Below are 16,506 nucleotides of genomic sequence, written 5' to 3' on the forward strand. Positions count from 1 at the left end.
TTTGAGGCAGAATGGTCTCAGGGTCTTTCAGAAGAAGCGTTGCCTCATCTCTGGGTCACTTTTACCCAAGTCAAGTGCTGCCTCACCCCCAGACATTCCACCCGAGCTGTGACGCATTTAGACAGATTCTGGAGGCCAAAAGCCACGTTCCTTAACACCCCTTCCAGAATGTTAAATGCTCAGCAGCTCTGTCTTTGCTTCTCTCAGGCCCGCAAGGGCTTGAAAATGATGATGCTCCTTAGTCTGGGAGCATGCAGTACTTTACGTGGGGGAAGCTCATGACAGGCTTTTATTATGGGGACAGCCAGGTCCCCCACTCAACATCTTCTGTAGGAAGTGGAGACCCGGGGGACCCTGGAAAGCTCTAGTGACCCCAACTCCTAGTAGCACCATGCAGCCCCTGGCCCTCAGCTACTCCACCTGCACCGTCCTGTGGGGAATGAAGGCGATTGAGGAGGAAGAGAGAGGGTAGTTTTGTAAAAGGAGTGAAAAGTAGCTAGTGTTATTTAAATGCTGTTTTTCTGTGAGGATGAGATAATTTTTGATCCTTCTTTCTTTCCCCGCCCACATTCAGCTCATCAGCAGGGTCCCCCCCCCCCCCCCCCCCCGCAGAGCACGTCGAGGTGCAGTCCTTGCTTTCCGCCTTGGGCCTGCGGTCCACAAGGGATATTTGGGGACGCCGGCAGTACGCTGCTGGGATGCCGCCGAATGTCCTGCCGTGTGCAGGCCAGCCGCCACGACCAAGGATTGTCCAGCCCCAGGTGTCAGGAGTGCCGAGGCTGGGGAGTCCCGGTGTGCAGTCCAAGCCGCCATTCTCTCTCGCCTGGACCACTGACTGTCCTTCTAGAAGGAGGCTGTTTTCGCTCCGGTGGCCTGCCACCCAAATCCATTATCTGCTCAGCCAGACAGGGCTTTATGGAACCTAAGTCCTGCACCCTTGTGTCAAAGCTGCCGTCCCACTTGCAGTGAAGTCGTTTTCTTCCTCACTCCTGTGATCGGGGTCCCCCTCTTCTTACCTCTGCTCTTCTGCTCCGGCCCTTGGGCTCTGCGTGGGTGGTTCCTCTGCCCAGATGCTTCATCCCCTGAATCCGTGGCTGGCTCCTCCTTCCCATTGAAGTCTCCACCTCAGAGTCCCCTCCTCAGGACCCCTCCCCCCAGCATGTACTGTGGCGTTTTTCTTGTTCACGTGTGTGTGCTCTGCTGTCCGTTGGTCTGTCCCCCCTGCCCCCGAGCTGCTTGTGAACGGCCCGTGCCCACCACCGTGTCTCGCGTGCAGAGCGTGGCAGATACTGCGTGCTCACGAAGTTGTGCTTGTCAGGATGCGGGAGTAAGCTGCAGGCACGTCTTCTTGCTCCGGCCCCCAGCAGTTTTTAAAATCATGAGTCTCTTGTTTTTATAAACTCATAGATCTATTAAAAATTGAGCATTACATAAAGGTTTTTTAGAAAATGTGAAAAATTTCCCCAGATCCCTCCCCCTAAAATAACCGGGTTTTGGGGGGGGGGTGCTTGATCCAGACATTTCTCTCTGCATTTATACAAGCAGAGTGAGGACAGCATGGCTGGACCAACCAATAATGTAGGAGGAGGTCAACCTCCTTATTTATCATCTACCTTTGAACTACTGACTATTGATTGTTAGAAGACAAAACAACCCCCACGCTCTACTGGGGGGAGCAGGGCGGGCAGGCGTCTGGTCTCCCCTGCCCAACTTCCTTGGGAGGTCTCCATTCATATCTTAAAACCTGAAGTCTGAGGGGCACCTGGGTGGCTCAGGCGTTAGGAGTCTGCCTTCGGCTCGGGTCGTGGTCCCAGGGTCCTGGGATCGAGCCCCGCATCGGGCTCCCTGCTCGGCGGGAAGCCTGCTTCTCCCTCTCCCACTCCCCCTGCTTGTGTTCCCTCTCTCGCTGTGTCTCTCTCTGTCAAATAAATAAAATCTAAAAAAAAAAAAAAACAAACAAACCTGAAGTCTGATGCTCTGTGAGAGCCTGGTAGAGGGAAGGCCCCTCACCCTGGACTGATTTCTATTAACAGCTTGGCCACTTAGAGCAGAACTCGAGTATGTGATTGTTCCTGAAGGACAAACGATGTTGGTATGTCTGAGTCTAGGTAGCAACCAGCTGTGTTATGACTGGGTTCTGCTGTTTCTGTGGTTCTGTTTGTCTGTTCACCAAAAAGGAAGGCTGTGGGGGCAAAAGGAGAGATTGTTCCAGTTTGCTCGGGCCTCCCTTGGCTCCTAGGTTAAGGAGAGAACAAAGGATTTCAGGAGTTCCCCCAGCACCTCTGCCAGTGCCTGTCGGGGACCAGGATTGGAGCAGGGTTGCCACACTCGGCCCCCTGGGATCTCAGGTCCTCGGACTCTGGCCCCCAGAGGGCACCCCGGCCCCCGGCCGCCCTCAGGCAGCTGCCTGGCCCGAGGTCTGGAAAAGGCAGTGAGTCATTTTCCTCTGACTCCCCCTCCCTCCTCCCCGCACTCCTTCCCTGTACTCCCTGAGGACTAGACATTTACAAGCAGGCAGCATTTTTCTGGGGAGGTTCTTTGCTTGTTGGCTTCAAACTTCTGACCTCCTTGTCCCCTAAGAAAAGGGGCCAAGCCGAGGAGGGTTCCTGTTTAAAATCACAAGGTCATCTGGGCTTTAGGTTTCTCTCAGTGCTGTTTCTCTTGGCCAGTCTCTCTTCGGGCAGAAATGTCCCTCCTACCTCAGTCCCAGATGGACCATTTTCTTAAGTACATTGCTGCTTCCTTGGGATGTTCTCACCGGAGATTTCCCTGGAATGACAGGGTCGTACTGTCCTAACCTTCTCTGAGGGACTAGTAAGAGCCTTGTTCTTCCCTCAGAAGAGGGAAATTGCCTAAAGCATTCATCATTGATTCATTCATTCGACCAACAAGTTTTTATTGGATTCTTGTAATGTCAGCCGACTCTTGCTCACAGAGGAGTGTTTCCTCTTATGTTTTGTAATTTTGGATTACAGACTCCTCTTTAGCAGGGTTTTAGGAGTGAGAATCCTGTACATCCTTGGATGAGAGTATGCCCCAGTGGTATCACTGGCCCAACAGTATTAATAATACTAATTTCTAAGCTTGGTAGTTCTTGGACCATACGAGGGGTGTAAGTTTGAACTCCAAACTCATGTGAAAGTGAACCTGAGGTTACAGATTTTCAAGGGATAATATATTTTGCTTTTCATCCCGAGCCCGGGATGAGCAGAAAGCTTCTTTAATCTCTCTTTATGGGTGGTCAGACTGTAGTCTACCCTTTCTCTAGTCCAACCCAAACTAGTGCAAACTCTAGTCTAACCGTCTTTTGTAGCTCTTCAGGGGTCCTGCCTTTACACAAGGGTCTTGGATTCCACCTCTGGAGGCCCTGTCTTCTGTTCTCATGTGGGCACGAACACCCTGGCCCCAAGACCAGTGCCCTCTGAGCTGCCCCAGCCTCACCTCACTGCTCTGGCTTTTAGCCTCCTGTCCCTTTGGGATCCCTTTCTGGGAAAGCCCTTTGCATTTAAGAGCATTCTTGTTAGATGTCATCCAGCATTTCTGGAGGTTTCATGATGGGAGGGTTTTCAGGTTACCTCCCTTACTGTACAATAGGCCCTGGGCTAGGTGCTGGAGGTGTAAAGAAGGGCATGGTAAGACCCTGGTGGGAAGGAACTTGTAGAGTAATGGAGACCTCTCGCGATAATGACCCAGTGTGGTAGGCACTTAGGAGGCCTATGGGGTGAGGCCTCCTGGGGAAGCCTGTGCGGTCCTGCATTCTTTTTATTCATAGCGATGTGAAAAGCCAAACTAGGCTTTTCGTTTTTCCAGTCCACTTGCTTATTCATTCTACAAGCATTTCCTGAGTGCCTTCATGCCAGGCATAATGCTAGACGCATAAACAGAAGCTATAACATTTATTTCTAACAATAACTCTGCGAGGGTATTTTTATCCCCATTTTCAAACGAGCCAACTGAAGCTTAGGGAGACTAACTTGCCCAGAGGATACAGCCGGTGAGTGCCAGGCCCACGTCCAGACACAGGTCTTCAGCCCCCAGACTAGGGCTCTTTCTGCGACGTCATAGCTCTGTCACAGTGAAGAAGCCGGCTGAGGGCCGGGTGGCTCCCGTGCAGAGAGAGAGCCTTCATTTTTCATGTTTCCTGTCTCTTCCTCTTTCTGGCGCTGGGGATTGGGTGCGCCTCTGGCCCTGCCCAGGGCCCCAGCGGGTCTCCTAGCCTCCTGTCTAAAGGCCGTCTCTCCTTGCCCACTACAGGAAGGATATTTAACAAACCCAAGAAGCCTCTGGGAAGACTACCCACACGTGTGCCTCCCGTGAGTATTCGCAGGACTGTCTCCGGGGAGCAGCAAGCCGGGCCGCTGGCAGGAGCCGCTCACAGCCCGAGCCTTTTCGGGCACCGTGGTGCACATGGCAGTCTTGTCTGGGAGCTGCTTCCTGCTAGTGCGCTTGACTGGAGACTCCCAAAATGAGGTCTCCTCACTAGCCCCTGTCACAGAGGTGACGTCTTAGCCCCGCCGGCAGAGGCTGGGTGGCTTAGAAATTATACAACAGAAATTTATTGCTCGCAGTTCTGGAGCCTGAAAAGCCCAAGATCTGGTGTCTGGTGAGGGTCTGCTTCTGGGTTCAGAGAGGGCGGTCTTCTGGTGGTGTCCTCATGTGGAGAAGCCTGGGAGGAGCCCTCTGGGGTCTCTTTTACAAGGGCACGGATCCCATTAATGAGGTCCCCGCCCCCATGACTAAATCACCTCCCCAAGGCCCCACCTCCTAATACCGTCACACGAGGATTCGGATTTCAGCATCTGAATTTTGAGGGACACCCACTTTCAGCCCGCAGCAGGTGCCTACACTGTCAGAGACCGATAACGGAAGCGGAGCATCTCTGTAAAGTTCTCTGGGCCTCGTACCTTCTTGGTGACCTGCACCCCTTCACAGTGCACCTTCCTCCCAGCCTTGCGCGGCCGGTGCGCCTTCTCTCCTGCTCTGTGCTGCCGAGACACCAGGAGGGTCTGCCTCCCGTGGGAGGCCCTCGGTGCCTTCCTGAGACCCTTCAGAGCAACAGCAAAGGGCTTAGAGCTGCGATGCCTCCTTTGCCACTTAGCTCTGTTCACTCTTCAATAGAGTGGTGCCCCATCTTCACTGTCCGTGCTCAGCCTTCCCTTCTCTGAGCCAAGGAACCCTCCGCTGTACTCTTCACCGTTTTTGTTTCCCACCACGGACTCTGCGACCCGTGGAGTGCTCTGGTCTGTGGAGCAGGGTCCTTGGGCTCGGGGCCTCCCTCCGGCTCCTGGACCAGCTCCTCACACAGTCCAGGCCCCCTCCCCCCGTGCTCATCCCTCCCGTGTGACTCGTTCCCTTGTCTCCAGCTTCCAGGTGAAGTTTTTCTACCTGTGTCAGCTGGCCTACTGGCTGCACGCACTTCCTGAGCTGTACTTCCAGAAGGTACGGAAGGTGAGTACTCCCCAGCTGGGAAGCCCCACGTCCCCCCACTGCCCCCTGCAGTAAGCCGCTGGGCCTGAGCTGGGTGGGGTGTGTCGGCGGGTTGAGGAAGATGCTGAGCCAGCGAAGTTTCCGCGAAGATCTCCCTGAGAGCAGGCCACCAGCGCGTCTCCTGCCTCCCACGCTAGACGTGTGGCTTTGCAGGAGGTCTACCTCTTGTCTTTTGCATAGTGGATCAGAGGTTTTGGCCTTTCTCGGTCTTTTTTTTTTTCCTTCTTAAATAGCCTCCCTCTGAATTATTTCCAAAAGCCCTGTTCCCCAGTCCCTGTCTCTTCTTTCTCAACCCAGTCCCGCCCCGTGGACCGGAAGCTGGTGCCTCGCCCTCTGGCTTGCCAGCAACCTGGTTGCGTGGGCCTCTGGCGTGATCTGGGACCGGCTGGGTGAGAGCAGCCTGGCCCGGCCCACCGTCATCCCTCTGCACCTCCCCTCCGTTCCTGCATCTGGAGTTGGGGGCAGGGGGGCACGTTTACCGTCTGCTTCTCTTGTTTGCAGGAGGAAATCCCCCGTCAGCTGCAGTACATTTGTCTGTACTTGGCCCACATAGCCGGAGCATACCTCTTAAAGTGAGTGAGACCCTGAGCCAGTCAGACTGCCATGCCCTTGTATGTCCATGCAGCTCTCCACACAGGCACTCGATGAGGCATTTATTAGGCACCTTCTGTTTGCCAAACACCATGTGAGACCTGGGAACACAAAGGTGGCAATTGCTTTATCTTGAGCGGTTCATGCTCAGCCCAGCAGGAGAGACCGTTGTTGGCACAGGTCAGGACCGCTCAGTGTGACCGGCGTGGGGCTACAGTATGTATGCTCGGCCGTGGGAACCCAGAAGAGTGACTAAGTCCTCCCGACACAGAGCCAGGGGAGGCTTCGAGGGCTGGTGGCACTTGAACCATAGCTTTGAAGTTGCAGGAGTTGCCATAGTGTTTGGCCTTGAGTGTCTCTTACAGAAAGAATCCTGTTGATGAGTAGGATACGTCATTGCTAATTTGGAATTTTCTTGAGCTTTATCTGTGCAGCATAGAACACCCTGTACTTTCTCTGGGCCGACATTTTGAGGGTTTGCGATGGATAACTTTCTGCTAGGCTCCCCGGAGGTCCCTGAGCCCATCATCTCCCAGACCCTCACGGCTGGCGTCCTGTGAGGGTGACTGGCCTGGGGTAATGGAGTTAGGAGGAAGGCAGCTCTTGCATCTGCTCACTTATCTCTGGAGGCTGATACGGCATCAACTCCTGGCTGGGTCTTTGGGGAACAAAGGTTATATGGCGGGATGAGCTCTGTGCTCATGCAGCACCCAGCAGCATGCGGTGAGGACCTGGGTGAGAATGTGCAGGCAGGACCAGGTAGAAAGAGTGCTTCCTGCTGTTGGGTCCTTGCTGTATCATCACTCTTCCTCCCAAAGACAGGAGATGCTCTAGGATCTGTTTATCTCACGTCTGACATGTCCCAGGGAAGGAGATGGACAGGAGTCTGACCCTGTTCGGGCAGAGTCCTGTGATTCTTGTTTTGGAATCAGAATAGAACCGAGAGGGCAGGGAGCAGCAGATTCTCCAAAATGAGGCCCATTCCATTCCCCGGTGTTGCTGGTGCAGCTGTCTCTCTGCTCGTGTAAGGACCATGATCTCCCTTCTCCATCCTGGTTCTGGTTTTCCGAAGTGAGTGTGAGGAAAGGAGAGATACAGGATTTCCCCAGGAAGACGCACCTCTGAAATGCCAACTGATGCATTGGTGTTCGTTTTGGTGAAGAGCTTGACTTTTAGAGGCCTTCACTCAGCACATACCTGAGTTCCTCCCCCGGGCCAGGCGCTGCCTTAGGAGCTGCAGTCCCATCTGGCTGAAGGAAGACCAAGGCCTTGCTCTCCTGGGGTGTCCATTCTAGCGGGTGGCAGACCATTAAGAAAACTGAGTTTCTGGGCACGTGGGTGGCTCAGTCGGTTGAGCGTCTGACTCTTGATGTCGGCTAAGGTCACGATCTCAGGGTTGTGAGATCGAAACCCGCATTGGACTCCGTGCTGGGTGTGGAGCCTGCTTGGGATTCTCTCTCCCTCTGCCCCTACCCCATTCCTCTCTTAAAAAAAAGAAAGAAAAAATAGTTTCCTGTGGTGCTAAGTGTGATGAAGAGAATAATAAAGCTGGGTAATGGGAGAGAGGGACTTGTCTCCTTGGCACCTTTGTCATGTGGAGGGAAGACTCTCTGAGGAGGTGACTCAAGTGAAGGCAGGAATGACAAGACTCAGACACGTGAAGATCTGGGGGGACAGTGGTGCAGGCAGAGAAACCGTAGGTCAGAGGCCCTGAGGTGGGAGTGGGTGTAAAGCCCATTGTGGCCGGAGTGCAGAAAGTGAGGTTTGAGACGAGGTCATGGGCAAGATCATGTTGGACTTTCCAGGCCATGTGAGGACATTGGCTAGTTTTCACGTCATTCTCTCGAGCATCCTCAGGATCCCGAGACCCTCCCCGTCCATCTTGCCCTGCCTTGGTCTTGTTGGGTCGAAGCGGCGGGATCCGCAGTTAGCACTGCCCATGGGAGAGCTCCCACATCATTTCACTCTGCAGTCCTACTGCGTGTATTTGAACGACAGTTGACCTTCTGTAGCAAACTGCCTAAGGAAGTCCGTAATGACCCCGTGCCTGGAATTGAGCAGAGGGGGGTGTCTGAGTGGGTGGTGCTAATGTTTTAAGAGGCTGGCTCATTAGCACGTATTTTTTTGCATTATGTTGAGTTTTGCCTCTCCGTGTACCTCTTAGCCGCGAAGACTTGGATAATGAAAAACCAGACGGTGGGAATCCCTTGTATTTCTACCTGCAAGGCTTGGTCCCTTGTTCTAAGCACCTTTTATGTGCTTGGTCCCGGCCGGGTGAAGCATGCAAGGGGACAGGTGCCGTGAGAGCCAAAGCCCAGGTTCACGGGGAGGGGGGGGGTGCGGACCCAGACAGGCCAGGTGGACAGCCAGGGGATTCAGTATTCTCTCCAAGAATCCTGCAGGCCGAGGAGGGCCAGCCAGGGAGAGGTGACGTGGAGGCGGAGCCCAGGGTGCCGGGCCCTGGCCTCTGCTCTCCATGGCGTCCGGGGGGTTGGGGGGAGGACTGAGGCTTGTCCTTTTCTCCCAGCCTGAGCCGCCTGGGCCTCATCTTGCTGCTGCTGCAGTACTGCACCGAGTCCCTCTTCCACATGGCTCGACTCTTCCACTTCGCAGACGAGAACAACGAGAAGCTGTGAGTGGCACGAGGCCCACTGGCCGGTTCGGAGGCGCCGTGGGCAGGGGACTCCTGTGAGGCCTGCCTGGTGGGAGGCTCCTGCCCAGGGTGGGAACTGCCCCTTACCTGCAGGCGGCACCCTGAGGCTGTTTTTTGGCTAGATCCCTCCTCCCTCCCTCAGACACTCTACTCGGCTACCCTCGCATGCTCTTTCCATGTGGGGTTGCTTCCAGAGAAGTGGGTAAAGGTTCCCTCATGGGCCCTAAAGGCTGACGTCCCTTTTCCGCCTCCACGAGCAGGTTTAATGCCTGGGCTGCTGTATTTGGGGTCACCCGCCTCTTCATCCTCACCCTCGCCGTGCTGGCCATCGGCTTTGGACTTGCTCGCATGGAAAACCAGGCCTTTGACCCCGAGAAAGGGAACTTCAACACCTTACTTTGCAGGTGAGTTGGGAAGAAGCCCAAGGAGAGAAATTAAGGCTCCCTGAGCCCTGCCAGGAGCCTCCTGAACTTGGCACAGTTTGGAAGGTCGGGGGGCAACAGACCCGAGTCTCCTGCACATTGATGTTTCGCTGGAGATCTCTAGACAGCAGGCCTGACGGGAGAAGGAATACCAGCCTTCTGCTTCCGGCAAGACCGTCTTCACTGGCTGGCCTGGCCTGCTGGGACTGCGGTCAGGGTCCCCAAGTGGGAGTCCCCTCGCCCTTGCCCAGTGCTTCGTGGTGCACGATGCATGTCCTGTCCAGGCCCTTGATTTACAGCCACGCTTGGACTCTGTGCGGTGGTGTGCTAGGCAGCTTGGCCAGTGGCCTTCCACAGCGGGGAAGGGGGGTAGGCAGGGAGGAAGCCATTGTGTTTCCAGGTGACCCTGGGGCCTGGGAGGGGGTGTGATTTGTCCGCTGTTGCTCAGCTTTCAAGTGGCCTGCTAGATGAGAAGCCACTCTTCTAGAATTATTTTGCTATATCTTGATTCAGTTCATTTGAATTCTTTCATTCTGTATATGAAGCTTAAAGGAGTCCCGTTCTGTGCTGTGGCTACAAGAGAGGCCATGGTGGCCGTTTGACTAGGGAGCTGGACATGCGCCTGTCACCTCCTGCTCCCTGGTCTCCCGCGCCCCCATCCGTCTGTCAGCACCCGTCCAGTGTGCTAGGGGGGAGACTGGCACGCTCTCCCGGGCGCAGGTGGGGGGTGGGGGCTGCGGGGCGCCCCCCACACCCCCCCTGAGCCCGGCCCTCGGTCCTCCGCAGGCTCTGCGTGCTGCTGCTGGTGTGCGCCGCCCAGGCCTGGCTCATGTGGCGCTTCATCCACTCCCAGCTGCGGCACTGGCGGGAGTACTGGAACGAGCAGAGTGCCAAGCGGAGAGTCCCAGCTGCCCCCAGACTGCCAGCCAGGCTCATCAAGAGGGAGTCTGGTGAGTGCCAGGCCCCCGGGCAGGTAGCGGTACTGTCTGGGAGGGATGGGGAGGAGCGCAGGCCCTGGGCCCGCAGGCTCTCCCTGGACCCGTCCTTCCCTGGGCCCTGACTCTTGGGCTCCTGCCGGGGCCTGACCAGCTCGTGGCTGGGCGGGGGCCAGGGACGCGTGGTGGGGGTGGGGAGCTCTGGCGGGAAGTGTGTCCTCGAAGTGGCTTCTGAACGCTGGCCAAGATCTGCCGCCTGTTGCCCGGACGGCTCTGTCCTCACCTGCCCTCGCGCTCTGCGTCGCGCCATGCGCCTGCCTCCCAGGCTGCTGGCTCGTCTTCCGTCTTCGGGAGTGACTCGGGGACACGGTGCCAGGTGGGCGGCAGGGGTGGGACGCCCACTTCTCCTGTGGCCCAGCCACACCCCCGTAACCGCCGGCCCCGGGCCCCGGGCCCTGGGCCCCGGCCAGCCCTGCCCTTTCGGTCCAGCCTCTGCTCTGACTCACCTGCCTGTCTCCAGGTGCGGGCCGCTGGGCCAGGGCTCCTGTGTGTTTGGAGCAGGGCGGGCGCGGCTGGGTGTGGGGGCTTGGGCTGGGTGGGAGTGGGTGCGGCCGCGAGGCTGCAGCTACAGCGACTTGGAGCAGACACAGGGAGGAGTTCTCCACAACAGTAAAAAGATAGCACAGCGTTTTCTGCCAGAGGAGCATCGGGCCTCTGAGTAAGGCCTGTCCCTGCAGCCTCTGCGGCCTCCTCTCCATTCTCCCCTCCCCGGGAGCCGATGCCCTGCAGGCGGCAGAGAGAAACCGAGGCCGCTGGGGGTCTACGGCTGGCGGGGTCTACGCTGGGCGGGGTCTACACTATTCCATCTGGGATCTGGTCCAGCCTGAGGCCGGGGCGGGCCCCTGCCTGTTCCTGGGTACCCCCTCTGTCACCTTGGCCCCCTTCTGCTAAAGGATAGTCAGGGACCCCCCAGCCTCCTGCAGAGTCACACTTCGGGGAGCAGGAACCCCCTGGGAGCCGTTCTCGGTGGGCAGCTGCACCGGGCACCCCCCCCGGCCTGGCCCGGCCCGGCCCGTGTGCCCTGCGCCTGTCCCACGGGAACACCACGTCTGTCTCCCTTCACTTCCTAGGTTACCATGAAAACGGAGTGGTGAAAGCAGAAAATGGCACCTCCCCACGGACTAAGAAACTCAAGTCTCCTTGAGGCCAAAGTGCTGGAACAGGGATCCTCTTGTGGGGGCCCAGCAGGGAGGTGGGGAGCCCGGCCCCCACCACTGCCTTCCCCCCTCCTAGTCCTGTTGCTGCCTCTCAAGCAGCAGGAACCTGTCTCCAAACGGGGCTTTTCCTCTTTCTTATTTCTTGGCTTTCTCTTCTTACTCTTCCATAAACCATTCTCAATAAAACCAAAACTCTTCTTCTTTCTCTCCCTCAAGCCACCTCATGTCCTCACCTCTGTGCTGTGTTGGGTTTCTAGAAGCCCAGGCTCTCATGGTTCTGTGTTGGCTGGCCTCCTCTTTCTCTTCCTTCATGGCTGCTTCCTTTGACTTTTCACCATATTGTGCAATTTTTCTCTGTCTGATTTTTACAACGAGAGGGAGCTCAAATTGCAGTCCTGGCCATCCGACACCCAGCATCAGTCCCCAGGACCTGTCAGAGTCAGAAGCCTCGTGCCCCAGAGCCTCTGCCCAGGGCCGCTTGCAGGCCCCTGGGGGCCCCCGTGTTTGGGCAAGGAGAGGAGAGACCAGTCCTCTTGGATCATCATCTCCAGGTGCTGATTAACTGAGATGTATGATTCCAGTTGCGCACGCACCATCCGGAGGCCCGGCAGCACCACTGCTACTCGGAAATGCCACGGTGTTTGGCTGTGGGGCACGGCGACCCGGGCCAGAAAGGTGGTGGTAACTGTGTTGGGTCCCGTGACTCAAGACCGCTTCCCGGTGGCCGGTCCCAGACGGAGGCCAGTCGGCCCTCGCTCTGCCGGGGAGGTGCTGAAGGAGGACAAGTCTTCCCACCCACTAGAGCAAGAACAAAGCATACAGAGAAGGTAACGGTGGCAGAGATGATGGAGTGGGAGCCCTAGGCCGTTCTTCAGCCCCAGCCCCAGCCCCAGCCCCAGCTGCTTTTTCAACCGTTCACCAGCATTCAAAACCCCACCCAACCACAGTTACCAGAGCGGCCCGGCGGATGCTGGTCCCAAAGCCCAGAGCCAGGTGGCCCGGTGAGGGGCTGGCCTCGCTGCCTGACTTGGTCTCTCCTGCTGCAGGAACACCAAGGCCCCCACTGGCCCCCTGGTGCCGCAGGGAGGTCGCCGGGCTGCTCACCCTCTGGCTCATCTGTTGAGTGTCTTTGGGCTGGTCGTCGTCATCCCGTGATAATTTGAGCACACCTGCAACATTTTAGACTGTACGAAAGTGGGACTCAGAATGATCTGCAGGGTAGATGAGCAGACACCTGTGCCAAGGGGAGGCTTCCGCCTTACCCTCCCCTCTTCCTTCCTTCTGTTCCACCCAAAGACAAGGCCTCCAAGTCCATACAGGGCCTGGGGAGGACTTCCAGAAGGGGTTAGGCTTAGTCCTAATTAAGAACTCGCGAACTCTGCTGAGGTGTGGGGAGCAGGTCTTGGTGGGCGTAGAAATGCGTCAGTTGAGGTGCTGGTCCTCTTTCTGACCTCATAGAAGCTAAACCTTGGATTATTATCCTAAAAAGGGGGAGGTGGGCCTTTTCATCAGGGTAACTCCCCTCCTCCATGTCACTTGCGTCAGAGATAGATTAAATTTTCCAGTGACTGAGGGATTTGTAGAGCCTCCGCTCTCTGTCCAGGCTAAGGCTATAGAAATGGGAGGAGCTGCCCTTGGCCTCTGCTTACCCTTAGGAAGCGGGATGGCCTTTTTGGAGATCTGCATCTCTCCCATCCTTCCCTGACACTTCTCTGGGCTGTAGAGTAGAACGTTGCTAGGAGGGTGGCTTGGTACCAACCCAGCAGACCTGAGCCGGGACCCCTTAGCCATTTGGCCCAATACCCCTGCCCAGGCTGTGGTTTCGTTCACGCTCCCCACCTTGCCTGGTGAGGGAAGGGCGTCCAGCCAGCAGCCTCCAAAGCTGCCCCATGAGCCTCCCTGCTCAGCCCAGCCCTCCGCTTGGCCATGTCCTGGGCAGTGTTCTGTTCCCCCCAAGGGGCTGCTCCCTCAGGTGAGCCCCGGCTAAACTTTGGCGGGTACGCTGTGAGCTGCGGGCCGAGAGACGGGGCAAGCAGCTCGAGGCCTGCATCAGGCAGTCTCCCTTCTCATGGCCAGAGGTCTAGGTGTTTGTTGCCAGAGGCCACCAGGCTCTGTGTTCCTGAAGTGTCCTGCAAGCTTTTGGCGCTGGGGCGGGTGTGATTCAGAGGTGGTACCACTGCCCCAGGGGCTGGGGCTTTGTTTCTTAAAGGATAGGGTGTGCGCAGGGATGAGGGTTAGTAAGATATTTTTCTGCTATGTCAACACCCCTGAGACCATGAGTAAGGCTCGCGTGTCACCAGCCGGGCCTTAGGAACGATCGGAGGGGAAGGGGGGATCAGAGTGATTGTAGGGAGCCTTGTCACCCTCCTGGCATGCCGGCCACGTTTATCTCTGAGCAGAGCCCGGGCTTTGGCAGGCTGGCTCAGAGCAGGGTGCCAGGGGCCCAAATAACCCCACCTCATCCTGTGAGCTGCTTGTGCTGGCTTGTCCTGATTTGGCCACCTTGGCTGTCGTCTTCAGTCTTAAACTAGCGCTCTCCTGTTCCCAAAGTGCCAAGCCATCGGTGAGGGCCCTGCCAGATAGCTCTGAGATGCTAATCTACCTCAGCAACAGCCGCCTCTCTCTAAACATCCCTGCCCGGCGCAGGCGCGGGGGAGGCTGAGCAGGTGGCCGTGGACAGGCTGGGGGTGGGGCGGGGCGGGGCGGGGCGGGGCGGGGGGAGCCGGGGCTGCTGAGGTTCAGTGGTGGGAAAGCTATTTTTACCATCAGGCTCTGATAGCTGCACTATTAATAAGTCACACGTGTTCTTTTTGAAGGTAGGGAAAGGTTCGAGAGGAAAGCAGGCAGGGCCAGGAGGGGGGAGCTGCTTCTCCCCCGTTCTAGTCCATTCTAACCGCGTGTGTGTGTCTGTGTCTGGGCCACCAGACCTAAATTGTTGCCGAGAACCTTTTGTGTTTCTGTCTCAAGGCAGCGCTTACTAACATTTCAGACACCAAAATAGACCTTGTGCTCTGGCCACCTTTGCAGATGCCGCTCTTGACTGGAATCCCTTGGACTCCAGAGAGCCCTGAAGCCTGGCTTCGGTGTTCTTCCAGGGGAGTATGCGGCCGGGTTTTCCTTTAGGGACCTTCCTCCTCTGTGCCCTTTCGCTTTTTTTCTAAATGGTGAAGGAGAGGTAGAGGCAGAGAGTACGCCCCCTCCCAAGATCCCACAAGAGAAAATTCTATTTCCTGGACGCCTTTTTAAATTTGCAGTGGCTCGCCGGGCCCCCTGTGGCTCGGGAAGGCTTGGTTTGGATATATCTTGCACAGGTTTCCGCCTTCCCGGTCGGGTTTGCCTCCCCTGCTGACCCAAGCGAACACACTTCGTTCGCAAATGTCGTGGCCGCCCTCTGTTCCTCCCTGGTGGAGGCAGGACAACAGAGTGGTCTGTCTTCCCTCCCGCTGCCTCCGCTGCCCGCAGCCCTGCTCCTGCGAAGGAACTCTGGGTACAGCCGGGGAAGCGGGTCGTTGTCCGAGCGTGTGAAACTTCCGTGGAACCCCTCTCCGGCCCTGGCTGGCCCAGGAGGCAGCCTTCACCCTCTCGCTTTTCTCTGGTTCCCACAGGCAGAGTTTACCTGCTGCTGCTCGTCCGCCGCCTCCCCTGCGGCCCGCTCGGTGCCTCTTGTTCTAGAGGTCTCAGAAAAGCACTGGGACTGCTGTGTTCCGTGCTGACCCTGTGCTCGGCGACCCGAGAGTGCTTGTCCCAAGCAGGCCCCCCTCCTCTTTGTGTACGAAGTGCCTTACTTGCCGTGGGGCCTCCCAGCCTCCGCACATGCTGTGTGGCCAACCCCACGTGGCAGGCCTCTGGGGCGGGTTGTCCTGTGCAGCCAAGGACACTGGACCCCGGTACATTCCATGTAAAAGGGACACAGATTGGGAGTTTGGCCTCATTTGTCTCCGTCCCCCCCAAGGTGTTGGGGTTCACGGTATGTTCTAGGTTTTGTTTCTGGTTTCTCCCTTGTGTCGGCTTTCTGGCCCACGCGGGTGGCTGCAGAAACCTTGAGGGCCCGGCCGCAGGCACCTGCACCTCCTGCCTGTGGAGGGAAGCCCAGGGGCCTGGGGGCACGAGGCCCCCCCCCCGCCAGCCCTGCTCTGCCCGGCCCCCCAGCGCCCCAACCCCCCCCCCATTAAAAAGAAAAGTAGCCTGGCTGTAACTTCTTCCAATCTATTTTGCTTGCCATTCAACCCACAGTTGATATGATCAAGGTGTTTACTCTTACTTCCCAGTCACAAGTGTTTGCTCACAGACCCCGGTCTGACGGTGGGTCTGGTCTGGCCGTTGCAGAGTTTCTCCGCGCTCCTAACTCAGTGTTACCTATGTTAGCAGCCGCAGCTGCCCACCATCCCCTCGCTCCTCCGGGTTGTGCAATAACTCCCCCAGCCCGTGGTCTTTCCACAGGCCCTGCTGTCCCTAAGCGCCCTGCAGCCGGGAAGGGAAGGGACCCATGGGAGGGGGGTCGTCCTCCCCTACTGAAGAAACGAGCGCTACTTTCCCTTCGTCGCGGTCATCTCTCCATCCTGGGTGGGTTTCTGTGGCACTCTCCTAGAACAGTGTAGTGTCGCCTTAGAAGGCCGTAGATTTTTCTTTAAAAAAATCAGTTGAAAAGGAAAAAAAAAAAAATCCTCATGATGGGGCATTAAATAAATCTGTGTCTGGGAATAAGATCTCTTGGGACACCTGAGATGTCACCGTCACTCTAAGAGCATTCTAGAGTTTCTTGTTCGTGTGGAGAGGAAGGAGGTGGTTCTGAGGGGCAGCCACGCGTGCACTGTTCACTGACAGGGGCTGGCTGGGGCTGTAAGCTCCGCCGTGTCCTTGGGTACAGATTCGAGTGTTCATGTGAGGAGACCCCACACCTCATTTTTCAGTTCTTTTGTTCAGTAAACACCTAAAGGATGAGCTGAGGCTGCTGGTGCCGTGAGCAACTCATAATGCAAATGTGGACAAGTTGTCTTTTCTACTTTAGCCTGTTCATGTCATGGACCAAATTTCAACTAGGAACTCAAGGAAAATTTGTACCTGCCGTATTTATGCTTTCATGTAAAAGCTGGGGTTTTTTTGGGCGGGGGGGGGGGGGGGTCTTTTTACTTTCAGTGAACTTTTTTCAAAAGCCTTTTCCACTGTTTCTGTCTGGTTTTAAAGCAAATTACAGTTTTGTA

General features: G+C 56.7%; 1 protein-coding gene across 1 annotated transcript in view; it reads left to right on the forward strand.

Annotated features, from left to right (window-relative positions):
- The window catches only part of TRAM2 (translocation associated membrane protein 2), a 78,648-nt gene extending 66,085 nt beyond the window's left edge, over positions 1–12,563 (forward strand). Inside the window, exons 5-11 of the mRNA XM_021692035.1 lie at positions 4,255–4,313; positions 5,364–5,448; positions 5,989–6,059; positions 8,606–8,710; positions 8,992–9,135; positions 9,940–10,103; positions 11,219–12,563. Coding sequence (XP_021547710.1) covers positions 4,255–4,313; positions 5,364–5,448; positions 5,989–6,059; positions 8,606–8,710; positions 8,992–9,135; positions 9,940–10,103; positions 11,219–11,292 — 702 coding nt within the window. The 3' untranslated portion in view covers positions 11,293–12,563. The remainder of the gene's footprint in view (positions 1–4,254; positions 4,314–5,363; positions 5,449–5,988; positions 6,060–8,605; positions 8,711–8,991; positions 9,136–9,939; positions 10,104–11,218) is intronic.
- Positions 12,564–16,506: the final 3,943 nt, after the last annotated feature.

The sequence above is a fragment of the Neomonachus schauinslandi genome, chromosome 8, assembly GCF_002201575.2.
Source record: "Neomonachus schauinslandi chromosome 8, ASM220157v2, whole genome shotgun sequence".
Lineage (NCBI taxonomy): Eukaryota > Metazoa > Chordata > Mammalia > Carnivora > Phocidae > Neomonachus > Neomonachus schauinslandi.